Below are 19,954 nucleotides of genomic sequence, written 5' to 3'. Positions count from 1 at the left end.
TCTTCTCCTGCCCCCAATCCCTCCCAGCATCAGAGTCTTTTCCAATGAGTCAACTCTTCACATGAGGTGGCCAAAGTACTGGAGTTTCAGCTTTAGCATCATTCCTTCCAAAGAAATCCCAGGGCTGATCTCCTTCAGAATGGACTGGTTGGATCTCCTTGCAGTCCAAGGGACTCTCAACAGTCTTCTCCAACACCACACTTCAAAAGCATCAATTCTTCGGCGCTCAGCCTTCTTCACAGTCCAACTCTCACATCCATACATGACCACAGGAAAAACCATAGCCTTGACTAGATGAACCTTTGTTGTAATGTCTCTGCTTGTGAATATGCTATCTAGGTTGGTCATAACTTTCCTTCCAGGGAGTAAGCGTCTTTTAATTTCATGGCTGCAGTCACCATCTGTAGTGAGTTTGGAGCCCAGAAAAATAAAGTCTGACACTGTTTCCACTGTTTCCCCATCTATTTGCCATGAAGTGGTGGGACCGGATGCCATGATCTTCGTTTTCTGAATGTTGAGCTTTAAGCCAACTTTTTCACTCTCGACTTTCACTTTCATCAAGAGGCTTTTGAGTTCCTCTTCACTTTCTGCCATAAGGGTGGTGTCATCTGCATATCTGAGGTTATAACTCATCATAGTTGATTCAATTTGTAAAATATCACTGTTAACAAGAATGTATTTTTTATTGATAACTTGAAAAGCCTTTAATGGATATCAAACAAAATGAAGCTGAACAAATAAGTTTAGTATAGTATATAATAAGTATTTGACAATGCTGCTAAGTCACTTCAGTTGTGTCTGACTCTGTGCGAACCCATAGATGGCAGCCCACCAGGCTCCCCCATCCATGGGATTCTCCAAGCAAGAGTACTGGAGTGCGTTGCCATAATGGGAGTACATACATTTTTCTATTTAAAAAATGTAAGCTTTTTTTTCAAGATTTCTAAATAGTGATTGAAAAGTATGGCTGAGGATGACCTGGCTGTTTTTGACTTGGGAGGAAGTGCTTCTTTGTCATTTGAGTATTCCTGTCATTTGGTGGTTTGTGTTATTTTTGCCTCTGCTGTATCTTTGAATCTTCTTTCTGCTGGGAACAATGATGTTTATAATCCAAAGGATTTGACCTAAGGCTGAAGAAGGAAGATTAGACCAGCCTATCCATCAAGAGTCCCTGTGACTCTTTTTCCTCCCATCAGAATGGTTTTCCTGGCACTTGGCCTCATTCTGACAGTTACTTACAGGTATCTGAACTTGCCATGCCTTTGACCTAAATAGAGTCACTAAAATGCCTTTGGTAAACTTTATGGGCTTTTAATTCTTTTATAACTCAACCACTGCAGGAGTTAAATGATTTCGTTCTTTAGTAGGAGATAGCTGTTGTTTTCCTCCAAAGAATTATTTACAGAACAGTGGTTTTCAGACTCTATTCTGTAACTATATAGGGGTTCTGTAGCATTGCTTTTGGAGCATCTTGAGGGAAGAAGGGGGAATGACCAGGATAGTCTCTTAGTTCACCACAGCAAATCCAAGTAGAACCATGGTATTTCCATCTGATTAAACTGGTGGGATTTTATTTGAAGAAGTTTCTTGTTACTAAAAAAAATTAAGAAAAAGTCTGAAAAACTCTTTTTTAGTGATAAGCAATCTGTTTATTCATGGGCCAAAGTCAAGTCAATTCTGGTGGTTTTCTTGAAAGCTTTTTAGTTCTTTTTCTTTGTGTGAGTAAACAGGCTATATCTGGTATTAGATCAAAGACCCTATCTTAAAAGTTTGGCAGGCCTAATATCTTCTGTTGTCACTCTTCTCTAATTTAAGCAACACAAAACTAAATTCCCCATGTTCAGTCTTAGCAGAGAGCTTTTAATTCCTAACCCCCCTCCCATACCCATAATGAGGTAATTAACTGTTGGGAAGATATGCTAAACTTGTACATCTTGTACAAGTAGAAACTGATAATAAATATGTTAGAACTTGTCATTTATAATCTATTTCAGGAGTGTCTAGTGTCATTACTCTGCTCTACCAGCATTATATTAAAAATAACTCTTCTTTAAGGTAAAAACTTACTTCTAGTAGAGACGAGATAATTATCAGCATTATCAGTTTTGTTTCTTAAGCTGACAAAGGAATAGCTTCTGGGTATGGTGTCTGAAAATAGCAAGCTCCATCACATTTCTTTATCTTGAATTTACAGAACTTCTTTGATAATAAACAGTTTGATATCTAGATATTTGATTATTTACTCTGAGCACAGTGAAGATTACCCTGAAGGCTTGTAAAATAATACTTTTGAAACTGATGATAGCACTGGGTAGCTATCAACCTAGAAATATCTTTGTTTTAGGTAGTTACAATACCTGAAACTTAATTTTGCATCTACATTTATATGATAGATTGTACATGAGCTTCAACTTTTCACCTTAATGCTTTCTTTCGCTGTAGAACATAATAATGGTAGGGATTTTTATATTTACTTTCTTGCTGTGGCTGCTGTTTGCCAGCAGAAGTAGTAAACTGATACAGAGTGATGTGATAAGAAATAGGCAGTGGGAGAATGAAAGAAATGGGAATTGCTGAAAAGGAACAAAAATAGAAAAATTGGAAGGGAATACTAGAAGCCAGCAATGTGATATGGGAAAAAATATATGAAATGATAAGGAAAAGTAAATGAAACGGAACTCCCCACAAGAAAAGATAGGAAATGTAGTGGAATTAAACATCATGGTGGAGGGCAGACAAAGGGAACAACTTAGAGTTACAAGCTTTATGGAGTTCGTAACAGTTGGTTAAAAGTGTGATTTTATCATTCGTTAAGTGTGTTAGTCGCTTAGTCATGTCCAACTCTTTGCGACCTTGTGGACTGCCAGGCTCCTCTGTTCTTGGGATTCTTTAGGCAAGAATACTGGAGTGGGTTGCCATTCCCTTCCCCAGGACTATTTGTTAAATTTTGTAGTAATTATTTCTATTAGTACATCAAATTAGGTTAATTTATTTTTTAAAGAGTTGATTTGTTTTCTTCTTTGTAAATCAAACTGCCTATCCTTTCCTGCTGCCCCTACCTCCTTTGTTAATTTCCCTTATGTTAATTAGAAGGGGAGTGTCAGGGTCAACATTTGTTTTTAAATAGATCTTAACTGCACTGAGATAGTATCTCAGTTTTAAAATAATGACCGTAGTTTTCTATAAAGACAAGTTCACTTACTAAACATTACCTAACTGTTCCACTCAGTGAGAAAGGAGAGCACCACTACTAGGCAGTAACCTTGGCAACCCACTCCAGTGTTCTTGCCTGGAGACTCCCAGGGATGGGGGAGCCTGGTGGGCTGCCATCTATGGGGTCGCACAGAGTCGGACACGACTGAAGCGACCTAGCAGCAGCAGCAACCTTCGTTAACAGGCTCTTTTACTTTCTGTAGGAATTTATTGTTGGCAAGAGGAAAAATCTTTTTTACTAATTATAAAAAATGATGTAAACTTATAAATCACTTGTTAACAAAGGTTTTATTATTATTATTTTTCCTAAATAAACCCTCTGGCCTCTATTGTTTCCATCTGTTCTATTATATGAGAGTTATAGATTGCTTGAGCTCTTCCCTCCTCAAAATTTTTGAGTTAGTTGTAATTCAGTATATTCCTTTGTTTTGCACTGAAAAGTTCTCTTGTTGACCCACCTCTTAATTAAGGTAACCTTCATTCATTCACTTATTTCAAAAAATATGTTTTGAGAATATACTTTCTAGTTGTGCTATAAATAAAAACATACAAAATGAATATAGCATAAATCCTGTTTTCAAGGAGCTGAAAATTTATTGCTTAGGAAAAACATAAGAGAGAGGAATTACTTGGTTTCAGAGATTAAGTAAGCTTTGAAGTAGGTCTGGAAATACGAATCAGTGAAGGTTTCAGGGTAAGTGAGCTTTGAAGTGGATCTGGAAATTTGAATTAAAGTTCAACTGCTCAAAAGCAAACTGAAAAATAATTTATCTGAGCATTAGGACTCACTAAGCATCTAGAGAAATGAGAAAGAGAATCATCAGGGATCTCCACAGCCATCAGGGATCCAGGCCCTATCTATCTTCTATCTCATGGTCCAGAGGGACAGTTCCAACTCTTACTGTTTAATCTGCATTGCAACTAGTAGAAAGGAGAAAAAGAGCACATCTCACCTTACTTCCTTCCATTCACATCTTATGGGTCAGACTTAGACATATAATTACCTTTAGTGAAAGACAGTTTAGGAAATTAGCCTTCACTGTGCCCAGTTAAAATTTCATTACTACAGAAGGAAGTGAGCACAGATGTTGAAGAACAATTAGAAGTGTCTGTTGCAGGCTGGAAATTACTTGATCAGATAACAGTGGCATATGCAAAAAAATTTAACAAGGAAAATCCTTCAGCAAGAAAACCAGTTTGAAGATTTTACAATAAGAAGTAGGTGACAAAGGCCTTAACTAAGTGAATGGGAAGGAAATATAGATATGTGGTCAGATTTGCAAGATACTGTCAATGGAGAATTAATAGGATTTTGTGATTCATTGGCCCTGGAGTGGGAAGAAAAGGAAGGTATTGAGGGTAACTATTTAAGAGTATGAGCTGTATAGCACTATTACATAGATTTGAATCCTGGTTTGGATACTTAGACTGGTTTCATACAAGTTGCTTAACTAACCCTCTTGCCTTAGTTACCTCATCTGCAAAGTGAGAATAGTAACTTAATTGAAAGACTGAATGAGATAATATATGTAAAACATCTAACTTTAGGGGAAAATAAACCAAGGATAAAGTTATAGGGAAGACTGATATTTAAGGCATAGGAAGAAGAGGAAAGGTAGATAAGAAAGCTAAAAGGGAACCTCAGAGAAGTAGGAGATGAACAAAAAAAGAACGGTATCCAGGAAGACAAAGTGAGAGCAGGTTTCTCAAAGCTGAGGATGAATGACAGAATCAATTACTATGGTGAGGTGATTGCGAAAATAAACTTCTTCAGTTCAGTTCAGTCGCTCAGTCGTGTCCGACTCTGCGATGCCATGGACTACAGCATGCCAGGCCTCCCTGTCCAACACCAACTCCCGGAGTTTACCCAAACTCATGCCCATTGAGTCGGTGATGCCATCCAAGCCATCTCATCCTCTGTCATCCTCTCCTCTCGCCCTCAGTCTTTCCCAGCATCAGGGTCTTTTCCAGTGAGTCAGCTCTTCACATCAGGAGGCCAGAGTATTGGAGTTTCAGTTTCAACATCAGTCCTTCTAATGAACACCCAGGACTGATCTCGTTTAGGATGGACTGGTTGGATCTCCTTGCAGTCCAAGGGACTCTCAAGAGTCTTCTCCAACACCACAGTTCAAAAGCATCAATTCTTCAGCACTCAGCTTTCTTTATAGTCCAACTCTCACATCCATACATGACTATTGGAAAAACCATAGCTTTGACTAGATGTACCTTTGTTGTCGAAGTAATGTCTCTTTTTAATATGCTATCTAGGTTGGTCATAACTTTTCTTCTACGGAGTAAGCGTCTTTTAATTTTATGGCTGCTGTCACCATCTGCAGTGATATTTGGAGTCCAAAAAAATAGTCTGCTATTGTTTCCACCGTTTCCGCATCTATTTGCCACGAAGTGATGGGACCGGATGCCATGATCTTAGTTTTCGAAATGTTGAGCTAAGCCAACTTTTTCACTCTCCTCTTTCACTTTCATCAAGAGGCTCTCTAGTTCTTTACTTTCTGCCATAAGGGTGGTGTCACCTGCATATCTGAGGTTATTGATATTTCCCCTGGCAATCTTGATTCCAGCTTGGGCTTCATCCAGCCCAGTGTTTCTCATGATGTACTCTGCATATAAGTTAAATAAGCAGGGTGACAATATACAGCCTTGATGTACTCCTTTTCCTATTTGGAACCAGTCTGTTGTTCCGTTGTCCAGTTCTAACTGGTGCTTCCTGACCTGCATACAGATTTCTCAAGAGGCAGGTCCGGTGGTCTGGTGTTTCCATCTCTTTAAGAATTTTCCACAGTTTGTGGTGATTCACATAGTCAAAGGCATTGGCATAATCAATAAAGCAGAAATAGATGTTTTTCTGGAACTCTCTTGCTTTTCCATTGGTGGCTTTTTACTCATTTTATCAGTAAACTTCTGAGAAAACATATTTTAATCTACCATTTAGAGTTATGGAAACAAAATTTGGTTAAAGGAATTACCAGATTCTTTGGAATTTGGAATAATTAACAAATTATTCTTGGACTGCAAGAAGATCCAGTCAGTCAATCCTAAAGGAAATCAGTTCTGAATATTCATTGGAAGGACTGATGCTGAAGCTGAAACTCCAAAACTTTGGCCACCTGATGCAAAGAACTGACTCATTGGAAAAGACCCTGATGCTGGGAAAGATCGAAGGCAGAAGGAGAAGGGGGCGACAGAGGATGAGATGGTTGGATGGCATTACCAACTCCATGGACATGAGTTTGAGTAAGCTCCAGGAGTTGGTGATGGATGGGGAAGCCTAGCGTGCTGCAGTCCATGGGGTCGCAAAGAGTCGGACATGACTGAGCAACTGAACTGATTGGGAATTTTAATGAAGGAATAACTGCCTTTGAGTTTCTAACCATTAAATCTAATTTGTTAAAATTCTTCAGGGTGAGGATTTTGATGTAAATCTGAGATGAAGAGATTCAAATTATGTCCCAGAAGGAGGTATTTGCTTTCACTGATCTCATCATAAATTCAGTTCAGTAACACTTTAATAGGTGAAGGTTGTATGCTCTATAAAAGAAACAGGTAACCAGGATTCTCAGGTCATAGCTTCAGACCTACTAATTCTTAGTTCCTTTTTATTAAAAGTGTCTAAAAGTCCATATTTATTCTTTACCTTCAGTGAGCATTTGGGACATTGGGATGATAAATGTATGCATGTGGCATCCTCTTTCTTACTGCCCCAGATTCCATATTTTTTTTAGCAATCATTATACTTTGGTTCAAGGTAAAGTGGTTCAGTGGTAAAGCTTGCAGTCCTTCTCGTGTATTAGATTAGGCTGGCAGCTTTGTGCTATGTTAATTAGCTGTGTAACTTCAGGCAAGTCCCTGAGTCTTTGTGACCCTTCATTTGATAAATTGGGTCAGACGATTTACCCTGTACACTTCATAAGGTTTTATTAAGACTCAATGTGTGAAGTGCTCTTTAAAGTTAAGCATCCAATAAACATAAGGTAACATTATTAATTTGGCTTGTCACTTATCCTTCATTTGGTTAACATAGGAATCAGCATCTCATTTGATTTTTGGACCAAATCCATGTTCCCATTAATGAAAGAATATTCTATCCTAAAGAAAGAGTAAGAATTTCCTCATGGAGAAATACGTGTACCCTGGAAGCATTTCACCTTTTTTAGTTTTGGATTTAGTTTTTGTCATTTGGGCAGTAAGATACTAATACAATGACTGCCAGTAGTTTTTACATATTTTCACATTACTAATTAGATAACTGCTTTTCTTTTTCACATAGGTTGCAAGTAGGCTCATAAAGTAGACTTTTATAGGACTTCTGAAACATTACTTGAATATTAAATACTTACAAGGGACCAATTGTAAGATTGATGTTTTTTTTAAGATTTTGAAATTATTGTATTCTAACTTGGTTAAAAAAATGTTTAATGCTGAAGTTTCTAAGTTGAAGGGAACAGGCTTGCTAATATTGTGTCAGTTCAGGGATTTTTTAGGTCTAGTTCACGTGATTGCTTCTCCATTGCCTGATTCTTTAATGGTGATAGAAAGGACAGAAGGATGAGGAGTAAATATGGAGCTGCCCAGGTGGCGATAGTGGTAAAGAATCTGCCTGTCAATGCAAGAGACATAAGAGACCAGGTTCAATCCCAGAAAATCCCATGGACAGAGGAGCGTGGCGGGCTATAGTCCATAGGGTCTCAAAGAGTCAGACACGACTGAGCACATATACATATGAGGACTAAATATATTAACTATAGTAGAGTTTAGCTGTAATCTGAATTTTCAAGAATATAGAATCTATGATTGTTTTACTTCTGTACCGGCAGTTGTGGTAGGAGACACTTTGCCTTTAACTTCAAACCCATTACAGGAAGATATAAAAATATGTTTATCCCTTGATGGTAAATCATAAGGAATTAGTATAAGGGGAGAAAAATCACTTTTCTGCTCTGGTCAAAAGATGGCAGTATTGCTGTGCTTATTGTTTTCTTCTGCAGTTTGGGCTCAGTTTTTTCTTTATGCAAAAAACAGATTTAGTGATCTAATTAACAGTGACCCTTCCAGTGGAATGCCACATTTCTAATCAAGGAGCAGAAGAATAGATCAGAAAACTGGAATTTATATTTTTAAAATGTTTTAGATCGTTTTAATAGCTCTTTGTAAAAATAACATTCTCTAATACTCAGATTTGCCAGAGGAGAAATAAAGCACCCTGTGTCACGGTTTCAAGTTTGGTAGGCTTGAAATACCCTCCCCTTGAAACTTGGATGGCTGTCAGGGTTCCAACATGTGTTACAGGGGTTTTTTGTTTGTTTTTAGTTTTTAAAGGTCATCGAACTTATTTTTTCATTAAGGCAATACTTTTTTTCTTCAGATGTAAAATTAGGTAATCCTTTTTCCTTGTATTTCTTTGGTCATTATACTTTACTTGTTGGTAGTCTGGAAATATAAAGGTGGTCTCTGTGTTTTTTTTTTTTGCTGGGAAAGTGACATGTTCTCTCCTTGTTTCTAAGCTGGTATTATAAATGCCTCTCTGGGCTTGATGCTCTGTTTTTCTCTAAGCAGATCTTTCAAGGACAGAGAAATTCAGTGAAAATTACTGAAAAAAAAAATACAAAATGAACTCCTAAAAAAAGTGGCTTTATTATTGATTTTGTAAAGTGTTCTTTCAAAAAGACAAACATGTAAATCATAAGACATTTGGGAGGCAGCGATGGGGAGGAACCCTTGGTGTATTGAGAGAACATAAAATAATCCAGCTTTTTTTCTTAATTTCTATTAGAATAAGAAAATACTGTTGGATTCTGCATATAGAGTGCAGATTTGCCTATTTGATGCCTTTTAAAGTTAGCATTTAAATGATTTACTTTAAAAAATAATTAAGCTTTCAACAAATAACTATGTGTCTAGTCTATCATATAGCTACAGTATAGAAACTATTCTAATTAGCTTTGCCTTGTGACTCACTTGAATATAAACTACAAGCCCAAAAATCTTATTAAAAATCTTTGAGGCCAGATGTATTTCAGAATTCTGATTTTTTTTAAAAAGTGATATAGTACATATTTGTTGCATCATATCACCCACCTTCCGCGATAGGGTCTGGGGAAGCACCCTGTAATCAAATTTTGTATGTTTTCAGCAAACCTTGGAGCCCATTATACCACATGGGCTCAGTCTTGACCATAAATAGCCTTACTTCAATTTAGGTCAAATTTTGAGGCCAAATGAATCTGCTACCAACTTAAGAAAAAAGCTGTAGTTTACGGAGCTTTTTGGATTTCACTATGGAGTGTAAGATATAGTACATCTGAAGTGCCATTTTGGTCTACTTTCTGAACTGCCAAAAATCAATTAAGTTTTCTGTTTGTAAATGGGAAAAATTTAATTTAATGTTATGTTCTATTAATGGTTTCTTTTTTTAAGAATATATTTTACTTTGACAAAGTGGTTTAAGTATAAAATGCATTTCAGCAAATACCGTAATACACTGAAAGAAAACCAAAGATGTGGAAAAATTTGTACAGCCATTATCTGCCATGAAGCAACAGGGTATCTAATGTACATTCTGTGGCAAGAAAGCCATCATTCTTTTTCTCTTAGTACTTTGGTAAAAGCATTTCCCACTATTTTATTCTATACTGTTAATCAAGATCAGCTTTATTTCCTGCAGTACAGTTGTGGGATAGAATCTTATTTCATATTTCAAGTAGGATTAAGCCTGATCAGCACTTAGATGGGAGACTTCTGAGGGGAATGTATGTGTTCCAGGGAAACGATAGAGGGATTGTATTATGTGGCCATCCTGCTTCCTTTAGAAATACTTCCTCCAGCTCTGCATTAGAGCTGGACATTGTGTACTGAATAATATATAAAACCCAGGATAATGTCTACTAGTTCCCATTTCAGTTTAAAGTATTAGGTTAGCCTTTAACCTCATCTGATCAAAATAATACTTTGCTTCATCTTCTATAATTAGTCATGACTTTTTTCCTGCCTTCCACTGAGAAGTATGAGTAGAAAGCACTGTTGACCGTTTCTCCGCCATCAGTTACAAGTCAATAGTAAAGAAAGCCCGTGTTAATTTAACTTGTTATTTCATGTGATATAGTTAGTGTTATAGCACAAGTGAAAAACATCCCATTATTCAGGATCTTGTTAAGCCATGAAACATAAGTCTTTGAGAGGTCAAGGTACATAGCTCATTTGGAAAAGGTTAGCAGAGGGATACCATTATACCAGAATGGATGTCGCTTAGTTGTTTAGTTTTACTTCCTCTTATTAAAAAAAAAAAAAAAAACTACATGGCATAGAAATTTACACAAGCATAGAGCAGCCTTTTGCCTTCTACCAGATCCCAGGTCCAACATTGCTTATTTTTCTTCTCTAGTCCTGACTTACACTTTTAAATGGTCATTACCATGACTTTGCCAGTTTAATTTTAGTATTATTCAAATTTCTCTAACTTCTAAATCTTTTTTCCCTTTTAGAATTTAAAATTTCTTACTGGGCTTAAGACCTACTAAGCCATATCTTCTCTTCTGATTGTCATATTTTCTCTCTTGAAGTAATACCTGTTTCATACCTGCTAACCGGCCTTTAAAAAAGGACAGTCTTTAAAAAGCCTTTTAAAAAAGTTTCTCTTTTTGATTTGGATGAAACCTATCCAAATTAATTAATCAGTATAATTACGTGGTTCTTACAGGCTATTTCAAAATACATGTGACTGATTATGGAAGTAAATGGTTTATCCTAGATACTATGAAAGAAAATAATTCTCAGTATAGAAAAGTCTTGGCTATATGAACTCTATTCGAACTTTTTTCATATTACCTGTTTTCCTTGATCTTTGAATAGAGAATTATGGTATTTTTGAGGTCTGTAACTACTGTAAGCAAAAGGGCAAAAGTTGTATTTAAATAGCACTCAGCAGTGGCAAAACAGCAACAGCCATTTGAAAGGAATTCCTAACATTTTGCTCTGAGACATTGAGATTAGCCCAATTCATAAAAAAACCTTTGTGCTACCACACACAGTTTCCTTGTTAAGAAATTAATGTGGCCGGTTAAGTTATACCAACCTAATTTTAGAAAGATAAATTATGAAAACTGGAACGAAAACAAAGCAGAAGAATCAGCCAACGTTGGCAACATTCTAGAAATTAATTTAAATTTGCATCAAGCCAGGAACATATTGTTCGTAAGTGATGAGGAGTCGGACACAACTGAGCGACTTCACTTTCACTTTTCACTTTCATGCTTTGGAGAAGGAAATGGCAACCCACTCCAGTGTTCTTGCCTGGAGAACCTCAGGGACTAGGGAGCCTGGTGGGCTGCTGTCTGTGGGGTCACACAGAGTCGGACACAACTGAAGTGACTTAGCAACAGCAATGAGAAAGAATCATGCTTACTTGATTAGACATTGGCTTTGCTAACTGTGGAACTAGGATCAAAATAAATCCTTTTAATGGGAGTTTAAAGATACCTTCATTAAAATTGTATATATCCCTTGTACAGTAATCTAGTTTTTTTTTTAAAAAAACCGTCTTATACCTAATGCTATGAAAATGAGTATAGTCGTTGCACAGTTGTAGCAAAATCTACTGATGCCGTGGGACTTCACTGGTGGCTCAGATAGTAAAGAATCTGCCTGTAATGTGGTAGACCCAGGTTCGATCCCTGGGTCAGGAAGATCCCCTGGAGGAGGGCATGGCAGCCCATTCCAGTATTCTTGCCTTGAGAATTCCATGGACAGAGGAGGCTGGCTACAGTCCATGGGATTACAAAGAGTTGACATAACTGAGCGACTAACACTTTTTTCTTCCCATCACTGATGCCTTAGTATGTCACTATAAAAAAAAAATTAAGAAGTCATCAATAGGTGTGTTAGTTTCCGATTGCTACTATTAACAAATTATTTTAACAAATTACGGGGAGGGAGGAGGGAGGAGAGTTCAGGATGGGGAACACGTGTATACCTGTGGCAAATTCATGATGATATATGGCAAAACCAATACAATATTGTAAAGTTAAAAAATAAAATAAAATAAAAATAAATTTAAAAAAAATTACCACAAATTTAGTGTCTTAAAATAGCACAAATTTTTTATCTTATACTTCTGAAGGTCATAGGTTCAAAATCAAGTTTCTTTTTGAGGTTCTAGGGGAGTGCTACAGTGTTTGTGTCCCGCAGAATTCATATGTTGGAATCCTAATCCCATGTATGATTGCATCAGGCCTTTGGGAGGTGAGCAGGTTATGAAGTTGGAGCACTCAAAAATAGGGATCAGTGCCCTTGTAACAGGAAACCCAGAGTGCTCCCTACCCCCTTCCACCAAATGTGGACACAAGGGCCATCTATGTACCAGGAGGCAGGTATCCTCACTGATACCTGCTGAACCCCTTAATCTTGGACTTCCCACCTTCCAGAACTGTGAGAAATAATGGTTTATTGTTTAAACCACCTAGTCTCTGGTATTTTTGTTACAGCAACCCAAACAGACTGAGACAGGGAGAATGATTTCCTTACCTTTTCAGTTTCTAGATTCAGCCCATATCCTTGGTCTTTGGCTAGCATTCCTGTCACTCCAAACATAGCTTCAGTTATCACCTCTCTTTCTCTGACTCACCTACTCCCCTTTTCTAAGGATCTTCATAATTACATTGGGTTCAATCAGATAATCCAGTGTAATCTTCCCATTTGAATCCTTAATTCCATCACATCTGCTTGTATCCTTTTGCCATGTGATATGATATGTTTAAAGGTTTCGGGGATTAGGATGTGGACATCCTGGGAGTCCATTATTCTTCCTCCCAGAGGCTGTTACCCCGTTAACAGTTCACATCTCTGATGTCTAGATCTGAGCCTTTTAAAAAAGTTTCTGGGGAGAATATTTAGGGGGCAGTGACAAGAAGACAGATTAAAAAAACCTTTTTTTTAGAAACTAACAACAAACAGTGAAGATTATGTAGTAAGCCCATAGTGGTAGTCACCTCCCAAATATTTTTTTTTAATCAATAAATGGGTCCATGAGAGGATTAGAAATACTAGATACCATACAATTTTAGTTATCTGTTCCTGAGAGAATGAGTTTTCCAGAGAGTTAATCCCTTAACAGTCAAAATTTAAAAAAAGATAAATGATCTCTATGGGAAAATCTGATATTTACCCTACTGTCACGGTTTCCCTTTAATTTGTATTGTTGTAGAAATACATGGCATGGGTAAAAATTAAAAATGAGCTTTTTACTTAGAAGTAACTTACCCATAACACTACCCTCTCTTCTAGCCTTACTCCTCAGAGGCAACTACTTCTAATAATTTGTTCTTTATTTTTCAAGTCACTACAAAAGCTCTAAATAATGTTTATCCTTTATTATTTCATCTATCAGCTTTAGAGACCCACAGTATTTTATTTTATTGCTTCTCAGATACTCTGTTTTTACAAATTCAAAGTTTGTGGCACCATTTTTCCAACAGCCTTTGTTCACTTTATGTGTCTCTGTCACTTTTTGGAAATTCTCATAATATTTCAATCTTTTCATTATTATTATATTTGTTACTGTGATCTGTGATCAGTAATCTTTGATGTTATTATTATAAAATGTTATGACTTGCTGAAGGCTCAGATGATGGTTAGCATTTCTTAGCAGTATTTTTTAACTAAGGTATATACATTGTTTTTTAGACATAATGTTATTGCACACTTAATAGACTATGTATGTGCATGCTCAGTCACTCAGTCGTGTCCAACTCTTTGAGACCCCCTGGACTGTAGCCTACCAGGCTCCTTTGTCCATTGGGATTCTCCAGGCAAGAATACTGGAGTGGGTTGCCATGCCCTCCTCTAGGGCATCGTCCCGACCCAGGGATCAACCCAAATCTCCTGCATCTCCTGCACTGGCAGACAGATTCTTGAGCCATCTGCCAGGCCAGATTAATTGACTACAGTCTAGCTTTCATAGCTTTCATTTGTACCAGGAAACCAAAACACTTGTGACTTGCTTTGTTGCGACATTTGCTTTCTTGTGGTCTGGAACCAAACCTGTAGTATCTCCAAGGTGTACCTGTACTGACTTCTTGCTGGGGCTTTTCTCACTTCTGCCTCCCTCACCTCTTCACACCACTCTGCAACCTGTATTCTCACCCTATTAGACTTTGTCCCTCCGTGAGCTCAGAAACTTAGTACTGCACACTTAGATCTACATTTCTTGTTCTACAGGTGGTAGAAAGTTTCCCTTTAAACACACTTTGAGCTTTCATTCTTTTTTGAAATAATCAGGGCACTACTCTTGATCTCTCTTTTTGTAATATAGGAGCATGTACACCCCACCGTGTCTTTCCTTTCTCCCTTCTACTTCCCCGTGTCTTACACCTGCACCTTTGTGTTTATGTTGTCAAGGCTGACAGTATTCTTTCTGACCTTCTATAGTCTATTTTGAAACATTACCAGGATCAATCTGTGGAGTGATTCTGAACATTGAGGGCCAGTGATATAAATTGCTTAATATTGTAAATATTGTTCACCACAGAATGGACTAATATGTTAGAATTAAATTTCCTTCTCTGTTGGTTTAATGTTGTAATCAGAGTGACACTGAGAGGAAATTTTCTTATAGTCAGATTAGGCGAATAGACTCTCTCTCTTTCCCTTCATCTCCTTCTCCCCCACTTCCCTCTTTCTCTTCTCCCTCCCTCTCTTTCTCCCCACCCCATCCCCAGGTACATGTACCAAATCTTCAGTGTTTTCCCAGTTATTTCATTTCCTCGCTCCCTTCTCACTTCTCCCTGGAGTCTGCCTCTCCTTTAATCTGGAGCAGTTACTCTCTAAGGGCTCCCATGCAGTTATCATTTTGGAACTTCACTCTCTTCACTGTTCTCCTGTGGTGTTCACTGATTTCTGTGTCACCTTTCTCCTCTTTCTTGATTTACCTCCTCATTTTGCTAGAGGTAAAATTTCTGAGTCATCAGATAGCTGAAAGCTTCTTTCTCCCTGCTGTATATTTATTTGACAGTATGGCAAAAAACAGCACCCACTTTAAACTGCTTTTTCCCTAGGATTTGGAGTGCGCTACTCCACAGATGCCAGTATGATTCCTGGGCCATTAGAGGTAACCAGTTTTTCTCTCTGTAGGTATTTAGCATTTTTCCTTTGTCCTCAAAGTTCTAAAACTTAACAGTAATGCATTTAAGTGTGTATGTTTTTCATTCATAAGTTTGGCATTTTGACAGTGTTATGTAAAACCCTCTGCACCCTCCCCTCTTAGCTCTCTCTGATCTCATCCTTCCTCCTCTTTACTCCCTGTGTTACAGCCATGCTGGCTCCTCCTTCCCCACACGTGTCTGAGTGTCTCTGCACTGGCCATTCCAATTGTGCAGAATCCTCTTGCCTCAAATATCTACATGGCCCACTTCCTTATCTCCTCAGGTCTTTGTTCAGATGTCACTTCCTGAAGTGTCACCCTTTTCTAATTATCCTACTGAAAATTGCAATCTCTGATACCATCTAACTACTCCTAATCCTCTTGAAAAAAGAAAGTGAAGTCTCTCAGTCGTTTTGGACTCTTTGCGAACCCATGGACTATATAGCCTACCAGGTTCCTCCATCCATGGGATTTTCCAGGCAGGAATACTAGAGTGGGTTTCCATTTCCTTCTCCAGGAGATCTTCCCAATCCAGGGATTGAACCCTGGTCTCCCACATTGTAGGCAGACGCTTTACCATCTGAGCCACCAGGGAAGTCAATCCTCTTACCTTGAAAATTAAATCTTATCTTGATTTAATTTTCTTCATAGAACCTATCACTAAGTTAAAAATATATGCAAACTGTGATATTGTGAATATATATTTCATCTTTGTTCCTGGTTTCAGGCCAGACTTCCTAAAACCCTTGTAATTTCCTAAGTGATGAGAGTGATAGGAATGTCTTATTATAATACATGGCTTTGGTAAGGGTGAAAGGAGCAATGTTTGTTATTCATAACAAGCCCATTTCAACCATACCTTAGTTTATATTAATGAGGTGGCTTTTGTGCAGCCCCTTACTTCTTGGAAGGAAAGTTATGACCAACCTAGATAGCATATTGAAAAGCAGAGACATACTTTGCCAACAAAGGTCCGTCTAGTCAAGGCTATGGTTTTTCCTGTGGTCGTGTATGGATGTGAGAGTTGGACTGTGAAGAAGGCTGAGTGCCGAAGAATTGATGGTTTTGAACTGTGGTGTTGGAAGACTCTTGAGAGTCCCTTGGACTGCAAGGAGATCCAACCAGTCCATTCTGAAGGAGATCAGCCCTGGGATTTCTTTGGAAGGAATGATGCTGAAGCTGAAACTCCAGTGCTTTGGCCACCTCATGAGAAGAGTTGACTCATTGAAGAAGACTCTGATGCTGGGAGGGATTGGGGGCAGGAGGAGAAGGGGACGACAGAGGATGAGATGGCTGGATGGCATCACTGACTCGATGGACGTGAGTCTGAGTGAACTCCAGGAGTTGGTGATGGACAGGGAGGCCTGGCGTGCTGCGATTCATGGGGTCGCAAAGAGTCGGACACGACTGAGTGACTGAACTGAACTGAATGATAGGGGACTGGTTGCCAGGGAAACTATGTCATTAGAGGTTGGAACTTTCAGTGCCACACCTCATCCCTTTTAAAGAGGGGAGAAGGGGCTGGAGATTGAGTTCAATTAAAGTGGCCAATGATTTAACCAACTGTGCGTGTTTAATGAAGCCTCTATAAAAGCCCATCACTGAAGAGATTTGGAGGACTTTCAGGATGGAGAGGAGGTGCTGGGAGGGTAGTGTGCTCGTAGAAGGCATGGAGGCTCTGCTTGCCTCTCCCAGACTTTGCCCTGTGCATCTCTTCCATCTGGCTGTTCCTAAATTGTATCTTTTAATAATAAATCAGTAACATAGTAAGAGAGCGATTCTAGAAAATTATTTAAGGTAAGGAGAGGATTGTGGGACCCCCCATTTTATAGCCAGTGGGTCAGAAATGCCAGAGACTTGAACTTGCAGTTCGCATTTGAAGGACAGTCTTATGGGACCAGGTGTATAGTGTTCAGTTCAGTTCAGTCGCTCAGTCGTGTCTGACTCTTTGCTACCCCATGAATCGCAGCACGCCAGGCCTCCCTGTCCATCACCAACTCCTGGAGTTCACTGAAACTCATGTCCATCCAGTCGGTGATGCCATCCAGCCATCTCATCCTCTGTCGTCCCCTTCTCCTCCTGCCCCCAATCCCTCCCAGCATCAGAGTCTTTTCCAATGAGTCAACTCTTCGCGTGAGGTGGCCAAAGTACTGGAGTTTCAGCTTTAGCATCATTCCTTCCAAAGAAATCCCAGGGCTGATCTCCTTCAGAATGGACTGGTTGGATCTCCTTGCAGTCCAAAGGACTCTCAAGAGTCTTCTCCAACACAACAATTCAAAACCATCAATTCTTCGGCACTCAGCCTTCTTCACAGAACAACTCTCACATCCATACATGACCACAGGAAAAACCATAGCCTTGACTAGACGGACCTTTGTTGGCAAAGTAATGTTTGTGCTTTTCAATATGCTATCTAGGTTGGTCATAACTTTTCTTCCAAGGAGTAAGCATCTTTTAATTTCTTGGGTGCAGTCACCATCTGCAGTGATTTTGGAGCCCCCCCAAAATTGAATTAAATTGTAGGACATGAAGTCAGTGTTTGCAGAGAACTGGAGGATTACTTGTCAAGGGAAAAACACATGCAAACAAACACACATACATACATATATATGTATGTGAGTATGTGTATATATAATTATGTGTGTATGTGTTGATATATATATGTGCATATATGTATAAATCCTTTGTATTAGTTTGGTAGGACTACCAAAACAGAGTACCACAGACTTCATGGCTTTAAACAACAGAAATTTCTCGCAGTTCTGAAAGCTGGAAGTCTGAGATCAAAGAGTCCTTAGGGTTGGTTTCTTCTGAGGTCTCTCTGCTTGGATAACAGTCTTCTCCCTGTGTCTTCACTTGGTCTTCCTTCTGTAATTTTGTGTCCAAATTTCTTCTTCTTATAAGGACACTGGTCATATTGGATTAGAGCCCACCCTAATGACCTCATTTAACTCAGTTACATCTTTAAAGATATTAGCTCCAAATACAGTCACATTGTAAGATACTGGGGTTAGGGTTTCAACACATGAATTTTAAGGGGACTCAATGCAGTCCATGAGAGACTTACTGTTTATAGTCTATCTCCTCCAGTTAGAATGTAAGCTTCATGAAAGTTAGGGTTTTTGTTGTTGTTGTTGTGTTTTAATGTATATCCAACATCTAGAACAATGCCCAGCACCATAATAGATGCTGAGTAAATAATAATGAATATTCTAGCCTTTTGATGAGTGAGTTTAATCTGAACACTTATTTTCATCTCTAGAAAATTCTTTTCTTATGACTGCACTAATTCAAGTCCCCCTCCCCCAATTCTCTGCTATCTTTCTAGTACTCCCATTAATTGAAATTCAGGCCTACTTGATTTGTCTTTCCTGTCTCATTTGCAGTCAATCCATTGTTACTCTTTTTTGGAAGATTTTTCAACCATAACTTCCAAATACTCCTGTAAAACATCCTTTACTTTGATAACATGTATTTCATTCCTAAGAGCTCTCTTCTTCATCAGTTTCATGGCATTCTCTTATTGTTTTGTGGGTGCTTTATTTTTGTTGACCTTTCTGCATTTATCAGGTCTTGTTACTAATATGTCTCTTTTGTTCCCTCAATTTTCTGTTTCTCTATAGGTCATTTTTTGTTTGATTCTTTTCTTTTTTTTCTTAATTCTTTTATTTTTAATTGAAGGATAATTACAATATTGTGTTGATTTCTGCCATACATCAACCATACATCAACAATTTTTCTTAATTCTTTTATTTTTAATTGAAGGATAATTACAATATTGTGTTGATTTCTGCCATACATCAACCTGCCATACATCAAGCCATAGGTATACATATGTCCCCTCCTTCTTGAGACTCCCTCCCACATCCCACCCCACCCCACTATTTCTTTTATTCTTCATCTCACATATTACATAAGCATTTCTCTTAATTATCCATCATTGTACATTTTTTTTAAATAGTGGGACAATAAAGTATGTGGAAGTTTTTTTAAGGGGTGATATTTTGGCCTGGTGATGTGACTTTATGATTTGCTGAATGCAGAGGTCTTTAGTTTATGGGGTGGCTTCAGTTCAGTTCAGTTCTTAGTCATGTTTGATTCTTTGCGACCCTGTGGACTGCAGCATGCCAGGCTTCCCTGTCCATCATCAACTCCCAGAACTTGCTGAAACTCATGTCCATTGAGTTGGTGATGCCATCCAACCATCTCATCCTCTGTCATCCCCTTCTCTTCCTGGCTCATTCTTTCGCAGGATCAGGGTCTTTTCTAGTGTATCAGTTCTTTGCATCAGGTGGCCAAAGTATTGGAGCTTCAGCTTCAGCATCAGTCCTTCCAATGAATATTCAGGACTGATTTCCATTAGCTTTGACTGGTTTGATCCCCTTGCTATTGAACGGACTCTCAGGAGTTTTCTCCAACATCACAGTTCAAAATATCAATTCTTTGGTGCTCAGCTTTCTTTATGGTCCAATTCTCACATCTGTACGTGACTACTAGAAAAACCATAGCGTTGACTAGATGGACCTTTGTTGGCAAAGCAATGTCTCTGCTTTTTAATACACTGTCTAGGTTGGTCATAGCTTTTCTTCCAAG

General features: G+C 38.3%; 1 protein-coding gene across 2 annotated transcripts in view; it reads left to right on the top strand.

Moving 5' to 3' along the window:
- NSUN3 (NOP2/Sun domain family, member 3) overlaps positions 1–19,954 on the top strand; it is a 61,062-nt gene that overhangs the window by 33,088 nt on the left and 8,020 nt on the right. Inside the window, exon 6 of one of the 2 annotated variants that reach the window (XM_010847905.1) lies at positions 15,276–15,730. The exons of the other annotated variant lie outside the window; for it this stretch is intronic. Within the exon in view, the coding sequence (XP_010846207.1) occupies positions 15,276–15,351 (76 nt within the window). The 3' untranslated portion in view covers positions 15,352–15,730. Of the gene's footprint in view, positions 1–15,275; positions 15,731–19,954 lie in introns of those variants that run through there. 2 annotated transcript variants of the gene reach the window in all.

This window comes from Bison bison, unplaced genomic scaffold (genome assembly GCF_000754665.1).
Source record: "Bison bison bison isolate TAMUID 2011002044 unplaced genomic scaffold, Bison_UMD1.0 scf7180017864258, whole genome shotgun sequence".
Classification (NCBI taxonomy): domain Eukaryota; kingdom Metazoa; phylum Chordata; class Mammalia; order Artiodactyla; family Bovidae; genus Bison; species Bison bison.
This window is presented reverse-complemented; position numbering and strand designations above follow the sequence as displayed.